This window comes from Entamoeba dispar, genomic scaffold (assembly GCF_000209125.1).
Source record: "Entamoeba dispar SAW760 scf_1105229459845 genomic scaffold, whole genome shotgun sequence".
Lineage (NCBI taxonomy): Eukaryota > Evosea > Mastigamoebida > Endamoebidae > Entamoeba > Entamoeba dispar.
In genome coordinates this window covers 3,566-19,465 of record NW_001853896.1, presented here as the reverse complement: position 1 = coordinate 19,465, position 15,900 = coordinate 3,566, and the positions used below count along the sequence as shown (strand labels likewise).

General features: G+C 26.1%; 9 protein-coding genes across 9 annotated transcripts in view, besides 24 other annotated features; 4 read left to right on the top strand and 5 right to left on the bottom strand.

Moving 5' to 3' along the window:
* Window positions 1–766, top strand: part of EDI_141050 (uncharacterized protein) — a gene marked incomplete at both ends in the record, with an annotated part of 2,100 nt that extends 1,334 nt beyond the window's left edge. The window contains one exon of the mRNA XM_001736425.1: window positions 24–766. Within this exon, the coding sequence (XP_001736477.1) occupies window positions 24–766 (743 nt within the window). The remainder of the gene's footprint in view (window positions 1–23) is intronic.
* A 3-nt stretch (window positions 767–769) lies between these two features.
* Window positions 770–951: a sequence feature (AT_rich).
* A 138-nt stretch (window positions 952–1,089) lies between these two features.
* Window positions 1,090–1,881, top strand: EDI_141040 (uncharacterized protein; the record flags this gene model as incomplete). Its single annotated transcript, XM_001736424.1, has 1 exon — window positions 1,090–1,881. One exon carries the CDS (start codon window positions 1,090–1,092, stop codon window positions 1,879–1,881), a length of 792 nt encoding a protein of 263 aa, XP_001736476.1.
* Window positions 1,882–1,899: 18 nt separating this feature from the next.
* Window positions 1,900–1,973: a sequence feature (AT_rich).
* On the bottom strand, window positions 1,970–4,624 carry EDI_141030 (uncharacterized protein; the record flags this gene model as incomplete). The annotated part of the gene is made up of 1 exon (XM_001736423.1): window positions 1,970–4,624. The coding sequence occupies one exon, from the start codon at window positions 4,622–4,624 to the stop codon at window positions 1,970–1,972; it is 2,655 nt and encodes an 884-aa protein (XP_001736475.1).
* A 17-nt stretch (window positions 4,625–4,641) lies between these two features.
* Window positions 4,642–4,711: a sequence feature (AT_rich).
* Window positions 4,712–4,802: 91 nt separating this feature from the next.
* Window positions 4,803–4,912: a sequence feature (AT_rich).
* Window positions 4,909–6,777, bottom strand: EDI_141020 (uncharacterized protein; the record flags this gene model as incomplete). Its single annotated transcript, XM_001736422.1, has 1 exon — window positions 4,909–6,777. One exon carries the CDS (start codon window positions 6,775–6,777, stop codon window positions 4,909–4,911), a length of 1,869 nt encoding a protein of 622 aa, XP_001736474.1.
* Window positions 6,776–6,798: a sequence feature (AT_rich).
* A 45-nt stretch (window positions 6,799–6,843) lies between these two features.
* Window positions 6,844–7,785, bottom strand: EDI_141010 (uncharacterized protein; the record flags this gene model as incomplete). Its single annotated transcript, XM_001736421.1, has 1 exon — window positions 6,844–7,785. The coding sequence occupies one exon, from the start codon at window positions 7,783–7,785 to the stop codon at window positions 6,844–6,846; it is 942 nt and encodes a 313-aa protein (XP_001736473.1).
* A 123-nt stretch (window positions 7,786–7,908) lies between these two features.
* Window positions 7,909–7,959: a sequence feature (AT_rich).
* Window positions 7,960–8,099: 140 nt separating this feature from the next.
* On the top strand, window positions 8,100–8,477 carry EDI_141000 (uncharacterized protein; the record flags this gene model as incomplete). The annotated part of the gene is made up of 1 exon (XM_001736420.1): window positions 8,100–8,477. The coding sequence occupies one exon, from the start codon at window positions 8,100–8,102 to the stop codon at window positions 8,475–8,477; it is 378 nt and encodes a 125-aa protein (XP_001736472.1).
* Window positions 8,478–8,490: 13 nt separating this feature from the next.
* Window positions 8,491–8,579: a sequence feature (AT_rich).
* An 18-nt stretch (window positions 8,580–8,597) lies between these two features.
* On the bottom strand, window positions 8,598–9,477 carry EDI_140990 (syntaxin-72, putative; the record flags this gene model as incomplete). Its single annotated transcript, XM_001736419.1, has 2 exons — window positions 8,598–9,098; window positions 9,148–9,477. The coding sequence occupies 2 exons, from the start codon at window positions 9,475–9,477 to the stop codon at window positions 8,598–8,600; spliced, it is 831 nt and encodes a 276-aa protein (XP_001736471.1).
* A 222-nt stretch (window positions 9,478–9,699) lies between these two features.
* Window positions 9,700–9,737: a sequence feature (AT_rich).
* A 187-nt stretch (window positions 9,738–9,924) lies between these two features.
* Window positions 9,925–9,966: a sequence feature (AT_rich).
* Window positions 9,967–10,116: 150 nt separating this feature from the next.
* Window positions 10,117–10,169: a sequence feature (AT_rich).
* A 62-nt stretch (window positions 10,170–10,231) lies between these two features.
* Window positions 10,232–10,252: a sequence feature (AT_rich).
* An 82-nt stretch (window positions 10,253–10,334) lies between these two features.
* Window positions 10,335–10,357: a sequence feature (AT_rich).
* Window positions 10,358–10,420: 63 nt separating this feature from the next.
* Window positions 10,421–10,499: a sequence feature (AT_rich).
* Window positions 10,500–10,535: 36 nt separating this feature from the next.
* EDI_140980 (uncharacterized protein) lies at window positions 10,536–13,661 on the top strand (the record flags this gene model as incomplete). Its single annotated transcript, XM_001736418.1, has 1 exon — window positions 10,536–13,661. The coding sequence occupies one exon, from the start codon at window positions 10,536–10,538 to the stop codon at window positions 13,659–13,661; it is 3,126 nt and encodes a 1,041-aa protein (XP_001736470.1).
* Window positions 11,626–11,646: a sequence feature (AT_rich).
* Window positions 11,822–11,843: a sequence feature (AT_rich).
* Window positions 12,107–12,143: a sequence feature (AT_rich).
* Window positions 12,265–12,287: a sequence feature (AT_rich).
* Window positions 13,653–13,688: a sequence feature (AT_rich).
* A 13-nt stretch (window positions 13,689–13,701) lies between these two features.
* Window positions 13,702–13,745: a sequence feature (AT_rich).
* Window positions 13,746–13,795: 50 nt separating this feature from the next.
* Window positions 13,796–13,880: a microsatellite.
* A 20-nt stretch (window positions 13,881–13,900) lies between these two features.
* Window positions 13,901–14,082: a microsatellite.
* Window positions 14,083–14,105: 23 nt separating this feature from the next.
* Window positions 14,106–14,228: a microsatellite.
* Window positions 14,229–14,574: 346 nt separating this feature from the next.
* Window positions 14,575–14,623: a sequence feature (AT_rich).
* A 55-nt stretch (window positions 14,624–14,678) lies between these two features.
* The window catches only part of EDI_140860 (amino acid transporter, putative), a gene marked incomplete at both ends in the record, with an annotated part of 1,338 nt that continues 116 nt past the window's right edge, over window positions 14,679–15,900 (bottom strand). Inside the window, one exon of the mRNA XM_001733288.1 lies at window positions 14,679–15,900. This exon is cut by the window's right edge and continues 116 nt beyond it. Coding sequence (XP_001733340.1) covers window positions 14,679–15,900 — 1,222 coding nt within the window.
* Window positions 15,057–15,093: a sequence feature (AT_rich).

Below are 15,900 nucleotides of genomic sequence, written 5' to 3'. Positions count from 1 at the left end.
AAGAATTATTGAATTAATTAAAGAATATAAAATTTCTTCTATTTTCGGTGATAAAATTAAAGAATTTATTGATATCCCTTTTAAATTTAACACTTCTATATTTACTATATACCAACCAGATCCAATGGTCTTAACTCAAATAACTCTTCCGTCTATTATGAATAGTATTTTAAATAAGTGGAATTCGATTTACATAAATCTTCCTCAAAACAGTCATAAAAAACTTATTTTTATTCCAATTCTCTCATACTGTGTTTTAAAATATCAATTTAACACTGAAATTAATTATTTACTTCATTGTAACACTATTCAAACAACAATTCTTATGTTATTAAATGAAAAATCATGTATTACTGAAGAAGAGTTACTTCAACTTAGTCCTAATAAAGACGTAATGATAAAAATGATTACTTTACTTGTTGGAAATAAAGTAATTAAAGAAGAACATAAAACGTATTTTTTAGATCCTTCTTTTATTTCAACTAATAAAATTACTAATTTACTTCAACCCAACAACCAAACACAAAAACCAGAAATTGAAATTGACAATGAACAACTTAAAATCAACAAACTCATTTGTTTAGTTATGAAAATAATGAAAAGAGAAAAAAGTAAATCAATCAATGAACTTACTTCAATTTTATTATCATCACCTCAAAATACATGTTTCGTTAATAAAAGAATAATCAGAAAAGCTATTGAATTTTTGATTAATAAAGGTTTACTTGAAAGGGTTGAAAAAAATGAACTTCAATATGTTTTTTGATTGATAAAATTAAATAAATTTGATACATAAGATAAATATAGTTTGGATAATTTTTTCTTTATTTTACGAAAAAAATAAAATTAAAATAAAAATAGAACAATGAAATTTCAAAAAAAGAAAAGTCTTAAAAATAAAATTGATCTTAGAATATAATTTAGTTTCTATAATAAATTTTTATTAAAAAAGTGAAAAGAAAAATCATAAGAAAATTTTAAAAGAAATTTGTACAAAATATAGTGAAAGAAGTTTCAAAATATGATAAAAATAGGATTTAACAGAACTTTAAAAGAAAAAAAACTTAAATTTGATAGAAGAAAGATTACATGGGTTGTTGCTTATCAAAGAAAAGTAAAGCCAATGGATCTGTGAATGAAAATACTCCTTTGAATAAAGAAACTAAGAATCAAAAACCAGTTCAACAACAAAACAATGACCAAACATATCAAGGAGTTGAAAATAAAACTACCACAACTACTACCACTGAAACTGTGCCTAGTAATAAACAAGAAACTAAACCAACTGAAACTACATCAACTGAAAAACCAATTGAAAATAAACCAGCTGAAGGAACTCATGTTCCAAAACCAAAAGGAGATGCTCCTGTTATTGAAGATAGACCAAATGGGAAAAAAGAAGTTGTTTCTGGAGATAAAAGTATTCTTCTTGATGAAATTTATGCCAAACATTATGGAGAACTTGATAAAAAACATGACCAAGTAGAAGAAGCTAAGAAAGCATGGTTAGTTGCTAAAGAAGCAGGAGCAAATGATGTTCAAGCAAAACATGATGAATTCCAAAAACAAAAAGAAGAATTTGAGGCAATGAAATACACAACACATAAAGCAGCTTTTGATGAAGTTCAAATATATGAGACAGAAGAAGATACTATTGATTTACATGGTCTTCAAATTGAAGGAGCTATCATTATGATGAAAGAAGAAATTGAGGCACGTAAAAAAGATGGAAAGAAAATATTAAGATGTCAATGTGGTATGGGACATCATAATACAGTAGGGTTTTCTAAAATTAAAGAAGAAGTAGTTAAAACGTTAAATGAAATGGGAATGAAATATAGTGAAGATAAAGATCATGGGTTCGTTATTGTTGAATTATAAACAAAAACCAGTTTAAAGTAAATAATTTTTATTTTAATATTTTATTCAATTAAAAAAATTAAAAGAAAATAAAAAAGAAAGAATAATTTTATGAAGTTTCTTTCAAAAGCATAAATAATTCTTTCATTATTTTAATGAAATCATTTTTAGATAATTTTGAAGTTGTTATTATTGTTTGTTTAAATCCATTAGGTATTGTAGTATACTTTTGTTGTAAAATTAGTTGCATGTTATTGCAGAAAGATGGAATGTCTGTAATATAAATTTCTCTGAGTACAGTAATACAATCATCTTGTCTATCTTTAGAAAAAAGATGAACAACACTTTCAATCATTGTTAATAAAGTCGTTGGTTGTTTTACTAAATCAATTGAATTTCCATCATTAATAAAATCAACAAGATTTTCACAAATTGCATGATAAGCATCTTGATCTGGAACTGAGGTAAATTGTAATAACCAATTAAAGGCATATGGAAGAAATTCTGTTGGTAATTTAATTCTATTGAAATAAAAAATACAATCAGCACAATCAATAATTAAGTCATTTGTTGTTAATGTACAGAGTTTCATTGCTTCAATAAGTAATGGAACGCAATTCTTTCTTAATGTTTCTTGGAATATAGAATGAGTATACAATGCATCTGCTATCATTGACAAACAATTAATAAGTGAACTTGAATGAGTTATATTAAAACATGCCTTAATGGAATCAATACATTGACTGAAAATTGGTTGACAATGAACTTCAATGACCATAAACATTTTTCCAATAACAATGCACGTACTTTCTAATGCTTGTTCATTTTTATTTATTGATGCAATTTCAAGTAATGAGAATAACATTTGTGGTACCATATAATCAATGATTACAGCTGCAATTTCTTGTTTGAATTTAGAACGTTTTAGCCCAATAAAAATAGTTTTCATTAACCAAAAAGCAGTCATTGTTTCATTAGTAATAACTTTTCCTAATACACCTTTCTTAATAACAATATTTGGTTCATTAAATAATTCTTGAAGATATTCATGTGTAGGTGCTGATCCAATAACATTACAATATGCATGGATATAATCTTCAAATTGTTTTTCATTTCCTTTTAATTTCCCTGACATAACTAAGTGAATAACATTACCATAAATACCTTTTAAAAGTGATAAATTTTGAACCATTTGACTACTACATTCTTGAGATAATAACATCATTGATTTTGCAGTTTTACTTCCATACAAATCATTACCAACAAATTTTGATAAGAAATTAATACATTCTGGAACTACTTGAGGACAACTATCATGGAAAAACCTACCATATTTACCAAGGACAATAATCAAACTTCTTGTAAATACGAATGGGACATTTTGTTGTTGAGAAACATATTGAATTGAGGATGAAATAATTTGAAAGAGTTCTTGAGAATTACTCATAGAAAAATCTTCATAACCAGCAATAAGAGCAGCTATAATAGTTTCTTTATTATTGACTGAATTCCAAAGTCCAGAGAGAATATCAATAGAAGCAGAATTTCCAAGAACATCAATACATTTTCTAAATAAATAAAAAGATGATGTCTTTCTGAATTTAAGAAATTCTTCTAAGTCTTCTCCTTGACGTTCTTGTGGATCAAAATGTAATGAAACAACTTTTTGCATCATTTGTCTAGCAAAATTAGTTAAGAATTCATAAAGAACTGTAGCCTCACTTGCCCTTCGAGTTGATGTAGTTTCAAGTAAAACAATAGCAGCTTCAGAAACACTTCTAATTATATCTTCATTAATAGTGTCAGATGCAAGAATAAGTTGGTTTAAATGTTCTTTGATTAATATAGAATATTGAGAAGTTACATATTTATATAAATCAATTGCAATTAAATGAGATATTTCAAAGAAACAATTTAATGGATTTCTTGATATCATGACAGTATAATTAGTATATTCTTGAAGAATACCAACAGCAATATTCATAATAGTTTCTTTTTCTTGAGGAGAAGGAGAATGAGAGTCGATGTGAGTTAATTTTTTAATAAAAGTATCCATTACATTTGACACTGCTTCACATGAAGAAGAGCCTAATTGTTTTAATAAGAAAGGAATTAATGGGGAAATTTTATAATAATCAACTGAGATAGTTGAGTATTGAATCCAAGAACAAAGACAATCAGTTGATTTATTGATTAACGAAATATCTTGATTACAAATAGAAATAATAAATTGAATAATTGTTGGAGTAACTTGACTGATTATTTGAATAAACCTATTTCTCATAGATATCTCAATTAAATCCATTTTACTTGAAGCATTAGCAATTTCCATAAATAAAGTTAATAACAATGGATTATTTTCATTTGAAATTGGAATCTTTTGAACAACATTATCCATAAAATTATTCCAACTAGGGTCTTGTAATGCCAAAGCAACAACACATAACGAAAGTTGTTTAACAATTAAATTGTTTGTTTTAAATTGAATCAATTTTTGGAAGATGAAATCTTTTATTCCAGTAAGCATATTTAATGGAAACAAATCAAAACTATACATTAATCTTTTTTGCAATATTGTTGCACCATAATTAACTTTTACTATTTGGAGAGAATCCTCTGAAGGTGTTTGCATTAATCCTTCAAAATATTGAACAGACTCTCTTTTCTTTAAAACTTCTGCAAGATAATAACTGGCTTGAGTTTTAAGTTGAGTATCACTACCATTTCCATAAACAACAAGAAGTGCTTTTTGAATATCTTCCATTCCTTTTAACTTTTTAGTTTTTTTTTATTTTTATTTTTTATAGAATGAATTGTTTTTTCTTATTTTTTATTTTTACTAATTAAAAAAGTTAAGCTCAGACTTAGTTAACATATCCACATTTGCAGTTCTCGGACAGGGATAACTGCATTTATCTTCATTGCTAATCAAAAATAGAAAGATAATTTAATCAATTATTAATTATTTGATTTGTTTAAATTATGGTTTATTAATTATGTGTTTTATTATTTTATTATAACAAAAATTAATTAAAATAAAAGTTTAAATTATGGCTCAATAATATTGAAAAGATGATTTTGAACCCCAATTGATCCAAATAATCCAAATAAATGCATAGGATTACCACTGATTTGAATCTTTCCTGATTGAATAATTTCTTGAAGGTTAACTTGTTTTGCAAATATTCCAAATAATAATTGTCTAGTAACATGAGCAGTGAAAGTTGGTTGTTTATGAAGACTACTTCTGATGTTAACAACACAATTCTTTACAATAATACAATAATTTTCTTTCACATCATCAAATAATAAATTAATTCTCCAATCAGCACCAACTAATTTTGCTGGATCTACCATAATACATAATGTATCAAAAATATGTATTAAACTCATTGAACGAAGAACATAAGGATTCTTCAAATTATCACTTTTTGCCATTGTTATTGGTTCTCTTCTTAAATCATGTGCTCCACTCAAATAAATATTTCTCCATACTGCACATTCTTGTGAATAAGCCATCTGAGTATATGTATTAGCAAGTAATAAACGTGCTTGTTCATTGTTTGGATTAGTAAATATCAAATGATTAAGTAACTCAACAGCCCATTTATATTCTCCTTTATCAAATGCCTTTTGTGCAAGGTCAAGTACTTTACCTTCTCCTCCAAATGCTTCAATATACTTTTTTCCTAATTCTGAAGGTTGTAATTGATCTAAGTGTGCAGGATTACCATCATACCATCCAATATATAATTGATATTCTCCTTTAATGTTATGACTAAGAGATCCGTAATAGTCTCTACAATAGAATTCATTAGCCAATGAATCAGGTAATTTTAATAAATCAACAATTTCGTTAGGGGTATATCCAAGATTGGCATATCTTAAAGTTTGGTCATGAATAAATTTGTATAAATCTCGTTGTTTTTCCCAGTATTCATTTACTCTTTGATTTCCCCATGTTGGCCAATGATGTGATCCAAAATTAATTTCAACGTCATCACCAAATTTCTCAATAACTTTATCAATATAATTAGCCCATAATTTGCCATTTCTTACTTTTGCTCCACGAAGAGTAATTAGATTATGCATAATATGATTAATCTCTTCTGAAGCACAGAACGCTTTCATAGAAGGAATGTAAAATACAAATTCAGATGGTGCTTCAGCTCCTGGAGTTTCTATAAAATGGAAACTCACGCCATCAATAATAATTTCTTGTTCACCTTTAATTTCTATACATTGAGAATATTTAGGAAAAGCATTTAATCCATGAGAGAGTTGTTGACCAAGTCCATTACCAACAAATTGAGTTGGTCCAGTAGTTAAGTTTTGACCATACATATAAGTACTTCTTCTATCCATAACAGGACCAGCAAATATATTTTCACTGATTAACTCATTAATCATATTAGGAGGTACATATACTTTCGTCTCATCTGTTCCAACTCCAATAAATCCACCACAATGATCTCCATGAGAATGAGTAATAATGATAGCTGTAATTGGAAGTTCTCCACAATATTTTCTAAATAAAGAAAGACTTGCAGAAGAGGCTTCAGTAGTGGTTAGAGTATCAATAACAATCCATCCTTTTTCTCCTCTAATAAACGTCATATTAGAGATATCGAAACCTCGAATTTGATAAATCTTATCTTTTAGAACTTCAAATAACCCATTAATTCTATTAAGTTGACACTGTCTCCATAAACTTGGGTTGACAGTGTCAGGACATTTGTCTTTTAAGAAGTCATAAGATTTCATTGAATAAGAAGTATTACCTTCTTTGGTAAGGATTATACCATCTTCAATAGTACCAATAAACCCTCTTTGGGCATCTTCAAAATCTCTGTTGTCATTAAAGTCTAGTTGTTTTAAAAATTCGTTATTGCGTTCTTTTGTAAAAGAAGAAGCCATTTTAATATAAATAAAAATTTTCAGTTCTTTAGAGTTGAATGAGATGATTTTATAGATATTATTCAATTACAATAACGGAATTAAAGATCTGAAGATTGACTGAGTTTCTAGTGATAAGTCATAACACTGGTTAACATGATCATTTTTTTTTCTTAATACACAAAAGTCTTCCTCAATGTCTAAAGCAAGACAAGCCGGTTCTTTCGTATTTGTTAAATCAACAACTTTTTCATTTTCTGTTTCATTGAATAGTTGATGAAGTGTATTATCAGATTTATCATTATCTTCATAACAATTAATAATTGAAACTGATGGTGATAGATTTAATTCTTCTTTTTGGTCAGAGGGTGGTTTGTTTATACGAGAATATGTAATTGTTCTCTTTGGAATTTGATTTTTTTTTAATTGTAGAAATGTTTTACTTTCTTTATCATTTGAGAGTGGTCTTTGTTTAATTTCTAATTCATTTTCATCTGTAGATTGATTACTAACTATATGTAATAATGAACCAAGTGTATTTCCTCCACCAACCATTTGATATTTATCATCTTCATTATCATTAATAATAGTGACTGGTTGAACAATTTGAATTGATTGGTTTTCGCTTTGTTCTTCTTGTTGATTTTGTTTAGAGAAATCTTCTTCATTTTTTCCTTCTTCTTTAGGAATATCACCAATGTCTAATGATATAAATTGATTAACAAGGTTTTCAATAGTGTCTTGATTATATAAATTAGGATTAGATTTTTCAATGCTTTCAATAAATTGATTTAAGTTAAGTGAATCACATAAATAAATTAATTGGTTGGACTTCTTTTCCATATAAGAAAGTATTTGTTTAATGTACAGGTCATTTTTTAGTCTTTCAATTTCTTTATCCCATATCAATCTATTTTTTTTTGCTTTTACATCTTTACAATAATTATCTAAGCAGAGTTTAAGTTTTTTAAGATAGTTTAGTCTTGTATTGGTATTTGGTTTCATACATCTTAGTTTTCTTTCTTTCATTTTTGAGTTAATTTAATTTATGTTATACATCACTAATTTCATTATGAAAAGAACAACGATCAAAAGATGTAAAAAACGAATTGCCCCAACATTTAAAAATCACAAACTATATTCACATTATAGTAAATAATTAATAAATAAATTATAAATGAATTATAAAATGATAATTTTATTCAAAGAAAGAATCCGAAGATTCTTTTAAAGAATGAAGGTGAAAGAAGTGATGCAGCAAGGAGAAAGGCCTTTCAAGTTTTTTAGTAGAGAGATTTTGAATACTATTTAAGGATAATCTTATAAAGATTATTTAAAACAGAATGGTTCATATTGTATTTGTTATTGATTATAAAACCCATCCAGGACAAGTTATTAGAGTATGTGGTTCTTCTAAAGAGCTTGGTAATTGGACAGAAGGATATACTATGACATATAAAGATGGAAAATGCATAGCAGAAGTTGATATTAGTACAATTCCATTTGAATATAAATTTCAAGTATATAACTGTGATGGACATTTTGTAGAACAATGGGAAAGTTGTGAAAATAGATTATTTATCCTTTGTAAACAAGCTGATGAAATAGTTATCGAATCAGTTTGGAATTACCCAGATGGTACTAAAATAACAGCTAAACGAGCAAAAATTGTTAAATCAACAATTAAGAAATCATGTTCACAAGAATTTGCAGATCTTTAAATTTACTTTCATCTAAAAATTTTATTTTAAAAATTTTTTTTATAAAAAATATTAAATGAAAAAATTAAAAAAATTTAAATTTTTAAAAAGTTTAAAATAAAACCATCAATCGTAAATTATTCATTTAAGGAAAATCATTGCGATAATACTGACTACACCTAAAAGCAAACAAATCATCATTATTGTCATTAACATTTTATCTGGACCACGTACTTTTTCAAGTAATCCTTTTAATTTAGCATTTGTTGCATCAAGTCGGTCATTGACGTGATCGACTTTATCTTCAAGAACATCTAATTTTTCTTTTTGAACATCAATTTTACCTCCAATTTCTTGTGCTACATTTTTAACATCTTTTACACCTTGGGCAAGAATATCTAACTTTGCATCAATCTCTTTATCATTTTCTTTTAATATTTTAAATCGTTCATCGTCTTCTATATCAGGAAGTTCATCTACTTTATATTTATCTAATCCATTCACTGTTGGTCTTCCAGAACTATTAACATCACCCATTCCACTTCGTTCTCTATCCATTTTTTGTAATTGTTCGATATGTTGTTGAATACATTTAAGAGATTCTTCTTCAATTCCTAATCTATCTCTAATTTTTGGGTCTTTCTATCATAACATAAATATCTTTCATTTTAATTATTGTTTAATGACAAACTTTCTTTCTATTCTTATATACATCATTATCATGATATGCCCTTAAATCTTCCGCTAATCGAATTACTTCTTTCATTGTTTTACGAATATCTGTAGAAATTTTCACAACTTCAACTTTATCGACATCAGGTTGTGCTTCCATTTCCGCTCTTTTCTCAATTAAATCTTTAGCGTCTTTAATTTGTGCTTTTAAAATATGTCTTCTTTTTCCAAATTCAGTTTGTTCTTGTTCTTCTTCTGAAGTTGGTTCCTGTGGTTGTTCTTCAAGTTCTTGATAAGTGAACCCACAGTCTTCTGCAATATATGTTAATTTTCTTACTAATGCGTTCATTTACTTTTGCAGTTCAATTCAATTGTCTTTTTTTTCTTTTGGATTCTTCCTTTTTAGTATATTTTCCTGTGTTTTTTCGGGAGTTTTTCCTCATTTCTCTTCTCAAGACACTTTTTTTGAATTTATTATTTCTCTGTCCTTTCGGGAACTTTTGCTTAACTTATTCTTATTTATTTTTATAATTCTTTTTGTTTTTTCTTAAAATGCTAAATTTGGAATAACTATAAATACATTTAAAAACATAAAATAAATATTAATAACAAATTTCTATTTTGTTATTCGATTTATTTTTATCTTTGAATACTTCAAAGTACTGGAATATATTTTAATTGTATTTTTCATCTTGCTAGTTACTAAATTCTGGATGAACAAAACCAGAGAGTCTATTTGACCTTTCTTTAGGTTTCTAAAATAAAATTACTAATCCTTATTATTTAAAGAGAGAAGAATTTTAATTTAAATAAATAAATTTTAATTTAATTTATAATAGGAAAATACTCTGTTTATATTATTTAATAGTAGTACTAAAAGCTTTTTTTATTTCCAATGTAAAGGTAATTGCTATTTCACTTTACAAAAGGTACAAACTATATTAAGCCCTATAAATTAGTTTTTATTTATATTCGGTGGTCTAATTTCAAAAAAATGATATTAATTAAAAAATTAGAAAGATTCATTATATTAAAATATTTCTACTATTCAGAAATTAAAAAGAAGACTAAAAATATTGGACAAAAGCCAAATATGTAGAATGAATATATAAAAAATTTTTTTTCTATAACACAGAAATATTTACACTATATTGTAAGTATTCAAAACAACAATAATAAAATAAAAAAGTTCTTAGAATCTTCAACAATATATTATAAAAATAAAATTAGATAGTTTGAATGATTTTAATTTGTTCAAACTTCGTACTTACTCTTTTTAAATTGATAAAGTCTATTTTAATCTTTTAAAAATAAATCGGTTATATATAACATTTTTTAAGAAATATTTTTGAAAAATAAAAAAATTATTTTGTGAACGAATTAACTTATTTAACAAATTTCTTCTACATGACAACAATAACACCTCAACAAACCAAACAAATTGAAGACCAGTCAAGTATTTATATATCTTCTATCAATGAAATGACTCGAGAATATATTAATAGTGAATCACAAATGAGTTATAATCACCAACACATACCAACAACTCCTTTTTCAATGGAAATGAAACCAGAAACCCATGCACTTGATAATGCTCCAAACGATATAAAAGTTTTATTAAAAAATTGTGTCTTATTACATTCAAAAACAAATGAAATCCTTCAAGAATTACCAAGTCTCCAACATAAATTTATTATGTATGGTGATTATAACCCAGTGACAAAGAAATTATCAGAAGAAAAGTGTGTAATTCCACGTTCAGTAGAAATGGATATGATTACTTCATTAATTCCATCAATTCATTCTATAACAGTTTTTTCAAAGAAATGTTTTTTGTTGATTCAGTCTATTGTTAAATTTATTACTTCTGCTCTTCAAGCCAAAGTCCAATACTATTTTAGAACCTTGTTTAATGATATTGGAAGGTTGTTATCAGCACACATTCTTCTTGACACATCAATTCATAATAATCCAACACTTCTATCACATATCAGCTTTTACTATCATTTAATATCAAATTATGCAGGTGCTGCAGCAGGAGATAATCCTAATGCAGAAAAGATTGCAAACTTATTAGTTATTATGACAACATTCCAAAATAGATTTCAAGGAGAAAATGATATACTAAAACAAGACTTCTCTTTACCATCTTCTAAATTTCCAACCTCCTTATTTATTAAAATAATGCACTCTGTATGTTTGTTTGAGACCTCTAGAATAATTAAAGCAACTGCATCACCAGAAGATATTTTATCTGTTATTTATCTTTGCTATGCTTATGTTTCGTGGTCATCTGAGCGTTCGTTGTCAAGAACATTAGATAAAAATTTAGAAGAAATAGCACGTAAATACCCAGTTATATTAACTTGTTTTGATTCAAAAAGTCCTATTGATTCATCAAACCTAATAAGCAGAATAAGAAAGACAAGAACAATAAGTTTAGATGAAAGTTTGAAAGTGATAAAAGATCCATCAACATTAATTGCAAGTTGTAATGAATTTTTATTAAAAAAAATTTCATTAACAAAAGGGATAGAACTTATTTATGAACTAAAAAGAAGGATAGTTGAATTATTATATGGATTTAGTTTAGTTGGAAGACCAACTCCAATGAGTGTTATTGGAATTACATTAAAATATTGTAACCTTATTATTAAAATTACTGAAAAGATTCAAAGAAGTAAGCATGAATCAATTATAAAATTAATTAATAAAGTAGAACAAGAAATTAATACAATTAAAAAGAATAATGAAGCAGAAAAATTAAAAGATGTTATTCCAAATTATATGAATGAAAATATAAATTCTAAAGAATTTATTATAATGGAAATATACCTTGATCAATTAAGAAAAGATTGTAAAGCAGATAAAATTGATAGTATTTGGAAAAGAATAAAAGAAATTATTATGATTAATGAAATTAATGAAGAATTAAAAAATGCAACAAATATGGCATTTCTTTATTTTGTAAGATATCCATTATTAGAAAAAATATATGAAAATATTATTAAAAATGAAGAATTTTATGAAAGTTTTACTGAGTTTAATAAGGTATATTCATTTATTATTAAAAATCAATCACTTCAAACAATTATTGTTGGAGATATTTATGAAGCATTAAATAATGAAATTGAACTTTTAATTAAAAAAATAATTATTGAACCATTACAAACTCAAATTGAAGAAGATTTAAGATTACAAATCTATGGAGAATTAAATGTTAATGATGTTAATATTATTTCTCATCCAATTCAAGATATACAAAGAATAATTGATCAGCCATTTATTATTTTAAATAGATGTATTCATATTAAAAGTGAAATAGAAAACTCATTAGAAACTAAATTCTATAAACATTATAATTGGGACGAATATCAAAGAATGAAGGTGTTAGGAGAAAAAAAATATGGGTTACATCTTTTTGAAAATTATTTAATTGGACAAACAACAGTTGAAGGACTTGACGTATTGAGGATAATGAAAAATATTCACTCTTTTGTTATGAAATATCATTACAATTTATATTCTCAATGTTTTATTGAAAGAGAATCAGATGGTAACAGGTTAAGTTCTATTGGAATTAATCAAATTGCAGAGTCAATTAAAACACATGGAATGGGAATAATGAATACATGTGTTAATTATGTTTATCAATACCTATTAAAACAATTTACATTGTTAAGTGAATTTTTATTTGATGACCAAATAAAAGGTATTTTAATGAAATCACTTAAAACATTTGATGGAAAAATTTATACATTATCAATGGCAGAATTAGATATTAAAGAATTTAAACGACTTGGGCTTAGAAAAATTAAACACAACAAAAAGGTTATAAGTTCAAGTTATTTAGATTTATTTAGAATGTTAATTACATTCATCGGTAATTCTATTGGATTTGTTAGAATGATAAGGACAGGTGGATTGATGCATTGTGCCAAAACTATTGAGTTTATTCCTGATCTTTTTAATATTCCTGACTTTGTTGATTTAACTTCTAAACAAGTTCAATCAATTCAAACTGCTGCAGAAAATTTTTCAAAAATTATTTCTGAATATTCTAAATCTTATGATGGATATGACTTAAAATATTTAACATTACTTGTTGAAATATTTAAAGATGAATTAAATTCTCAAAGATATGCCCATCTCAAATATTTCTATTTATCTCTTCCTTCATTATTATTAACTTATATAGATTTCATTATTGCTGCTAAAGAGCGTTTATTAAGAAATTCAACAAATCTTGATGTAGAAGGTTATATTATGTCTGATGATGGTTTCCTTATTGGGGTGGCTTATATTTTAAGTATCTTGAATCAAAGAGAATTATTTTATCAATTACATTTCCTTGATAGTTTAGAGAAATTATATAATCAAAAACTTACTGATGCTCAAAATGATTTAAAAAAGGGTTCTAAAGATCAACAATTATCTGCCACTGTTTTAGTTGCTAAGTACTCTACTTATATCAAAGAAATACACTTATTATCAATTAGCTTAGATGATGCAATGAATCTTTTCTTAAATTAACTAATTTCTTTTATTATAAATATATTTGTCGTTTTTTCTCTTTAATAATAAAAAGTCTTTTGTTTATAAAAATTAAAATAAATTCATTCAGTCTTCATCAGCAGAAATATCAGCTAAATCAGCTATTGTCATAATTTTTGCTGTTCTCTTAGTGCCTTCACTTTTCTTTTCTTGTTTTTTAGCTTCTTTTTTATGTTTTTTATCTTTTTTATCTTCTTTCTCAGCTTTAGTTTCTGGCTTTTTCTCTTCTTTAATTTCTTCTTCTTTCTTATCATGTTTTTTGTGTTCTTTTTTTTCCTTTTTCTTATCCTTTTTATCTTTCTTTTCTTCTTTTTTATCATCTTTATCAGATTTAATCTCTTCTTCTTCTTTCTTTTCCTTCTTTTCATGATGTTTCTTTTTTTCCTTTTTTTCTTCTTTTGAAGAGTCTTTAATACCCTCTTCTTTCTTTTCTTCCTTCTTCTCATTATGTTTATCTTCTTTCTTGTCTTTTTTCTCCTTCTTTTCTTTTTTCTCTTCCTTTTTAGCTTCTTTTTTATTTTCTTTTTTGTCTTTTTTATCTTCTTTCTCAACTTTGGTTTTTGGTTTCTTTTCTTCGTTTAAAACTTCTTTCTTTTCTTGTTTCTTTTTCAAATAAGCACCTTGATAAGCTTCAGTTTCAGTTATACACTGTTTATGTGCATCAAATTCAGATTCAGTTTTAAATGATTTGTGGCAGTCAATACAAGTATACCCACAAAATCCACGACACTTTGATGCATGGGCTTTTGCTTTTGATTTCTTTATAGTTTCACCGCACTTATCACAAGTAAAGTTAACCATTTGATATTACTAGTTGTGGATTAATTCATTTTTCCATTTTCCTTTATTTTTACCTAAAGATATTTATAGAAATTTGCCCTATTTCAAATACTATAAAAATAATATTTTTTTATAATAATATTATGTAATTTTTATTATTAGAAACTTGAATCATTGATAATCAAAAAATAACAAAATCTTTTTATTTATTTTTAGTCAATCAGTGAATTGTTCTATTAATGTTCCAACAACAGACAAAACACACAACCCAATACAAATCAACATAGCAATTCCATACACAATATATCTCCAAATTGGGATATGTGCATCTGGAAGTTTGATCCATTTATTTTTATTTTTCATAATTTCAGCATCAGTCTCATCTGTTGCGATAATAGATGAATCATCTTCAGGACTTTCAATATTTGTTTCTTTTTGTTTTTTAATTTCATTTAATTCAATTTCTTGTTGTCCATTAGTATTTGTATCAATTGTAACAACAACATCAGCAACACCTTCATTTTTTTCTGCTTCTTCTTTTCCTAATGCAGTTTCAATATCATTTTGAGTAAATCTTTGATTTCCATCAACAACTTTATTATAAATAATATTATCTATTATTGATAATTTTCTGAAATTAGGATCACCAAATTTTTCAATTCGAGGCCATAACATCATTATACACATTGGTCCAACATAAACCACAAATATAGAAAAAATAGCTGATGCCACTGAGAATACAACTCCAATATCTATTATAAATGTTGCACAAAATGTTGTTAATATAAGAATACAAGTTCTAATCATTAAAATAATAATTCTACTATTCCATAATTGTACTATCTTCCATTTCTTTGGAATATATCTAAGAATACCTGCACATGTTGGGAACATTAATGCTGGATACGAAATAACTACAACAATGATCATTAACATACGACAAACAATAATTAACCAATCTACATCTGAATTGTTTGGATTTGAAAAATCATTTAATACATTAGATGAAACTTTATCAAAACTTACATGTCCACTAACTGCCATAATAATAAATAAGGATGAACAAGTTAAAACAGAAACATAACTACCACCTTGTAAAGCAGCTAATTTCGTTTTTTTAGATAATCCTTTTGTTCCAACATACAATGGTGGTAAACAAGAATGTATTTGGAAGTTAGCAGTAATAAATGGTGCCATAGTAAAGAAATCCATTGCTCCAGTTGGCCACAATTTTCCACTGAATGTTGGATAATTTGCATCACTTCCATTTGATGATTTACCAGAAGCTCCTGCATAAATTGCTTTTCCTAGTACTACAAAAGTAGTTATGACTGCAGCAACAACAGTTAATGTAGAAATTCTATTTAAGAATTTAACTGATTTTGGAATAAAAAGAGGGAAATTTAAACATACAGCAACTAAATACAGAATAATGTAA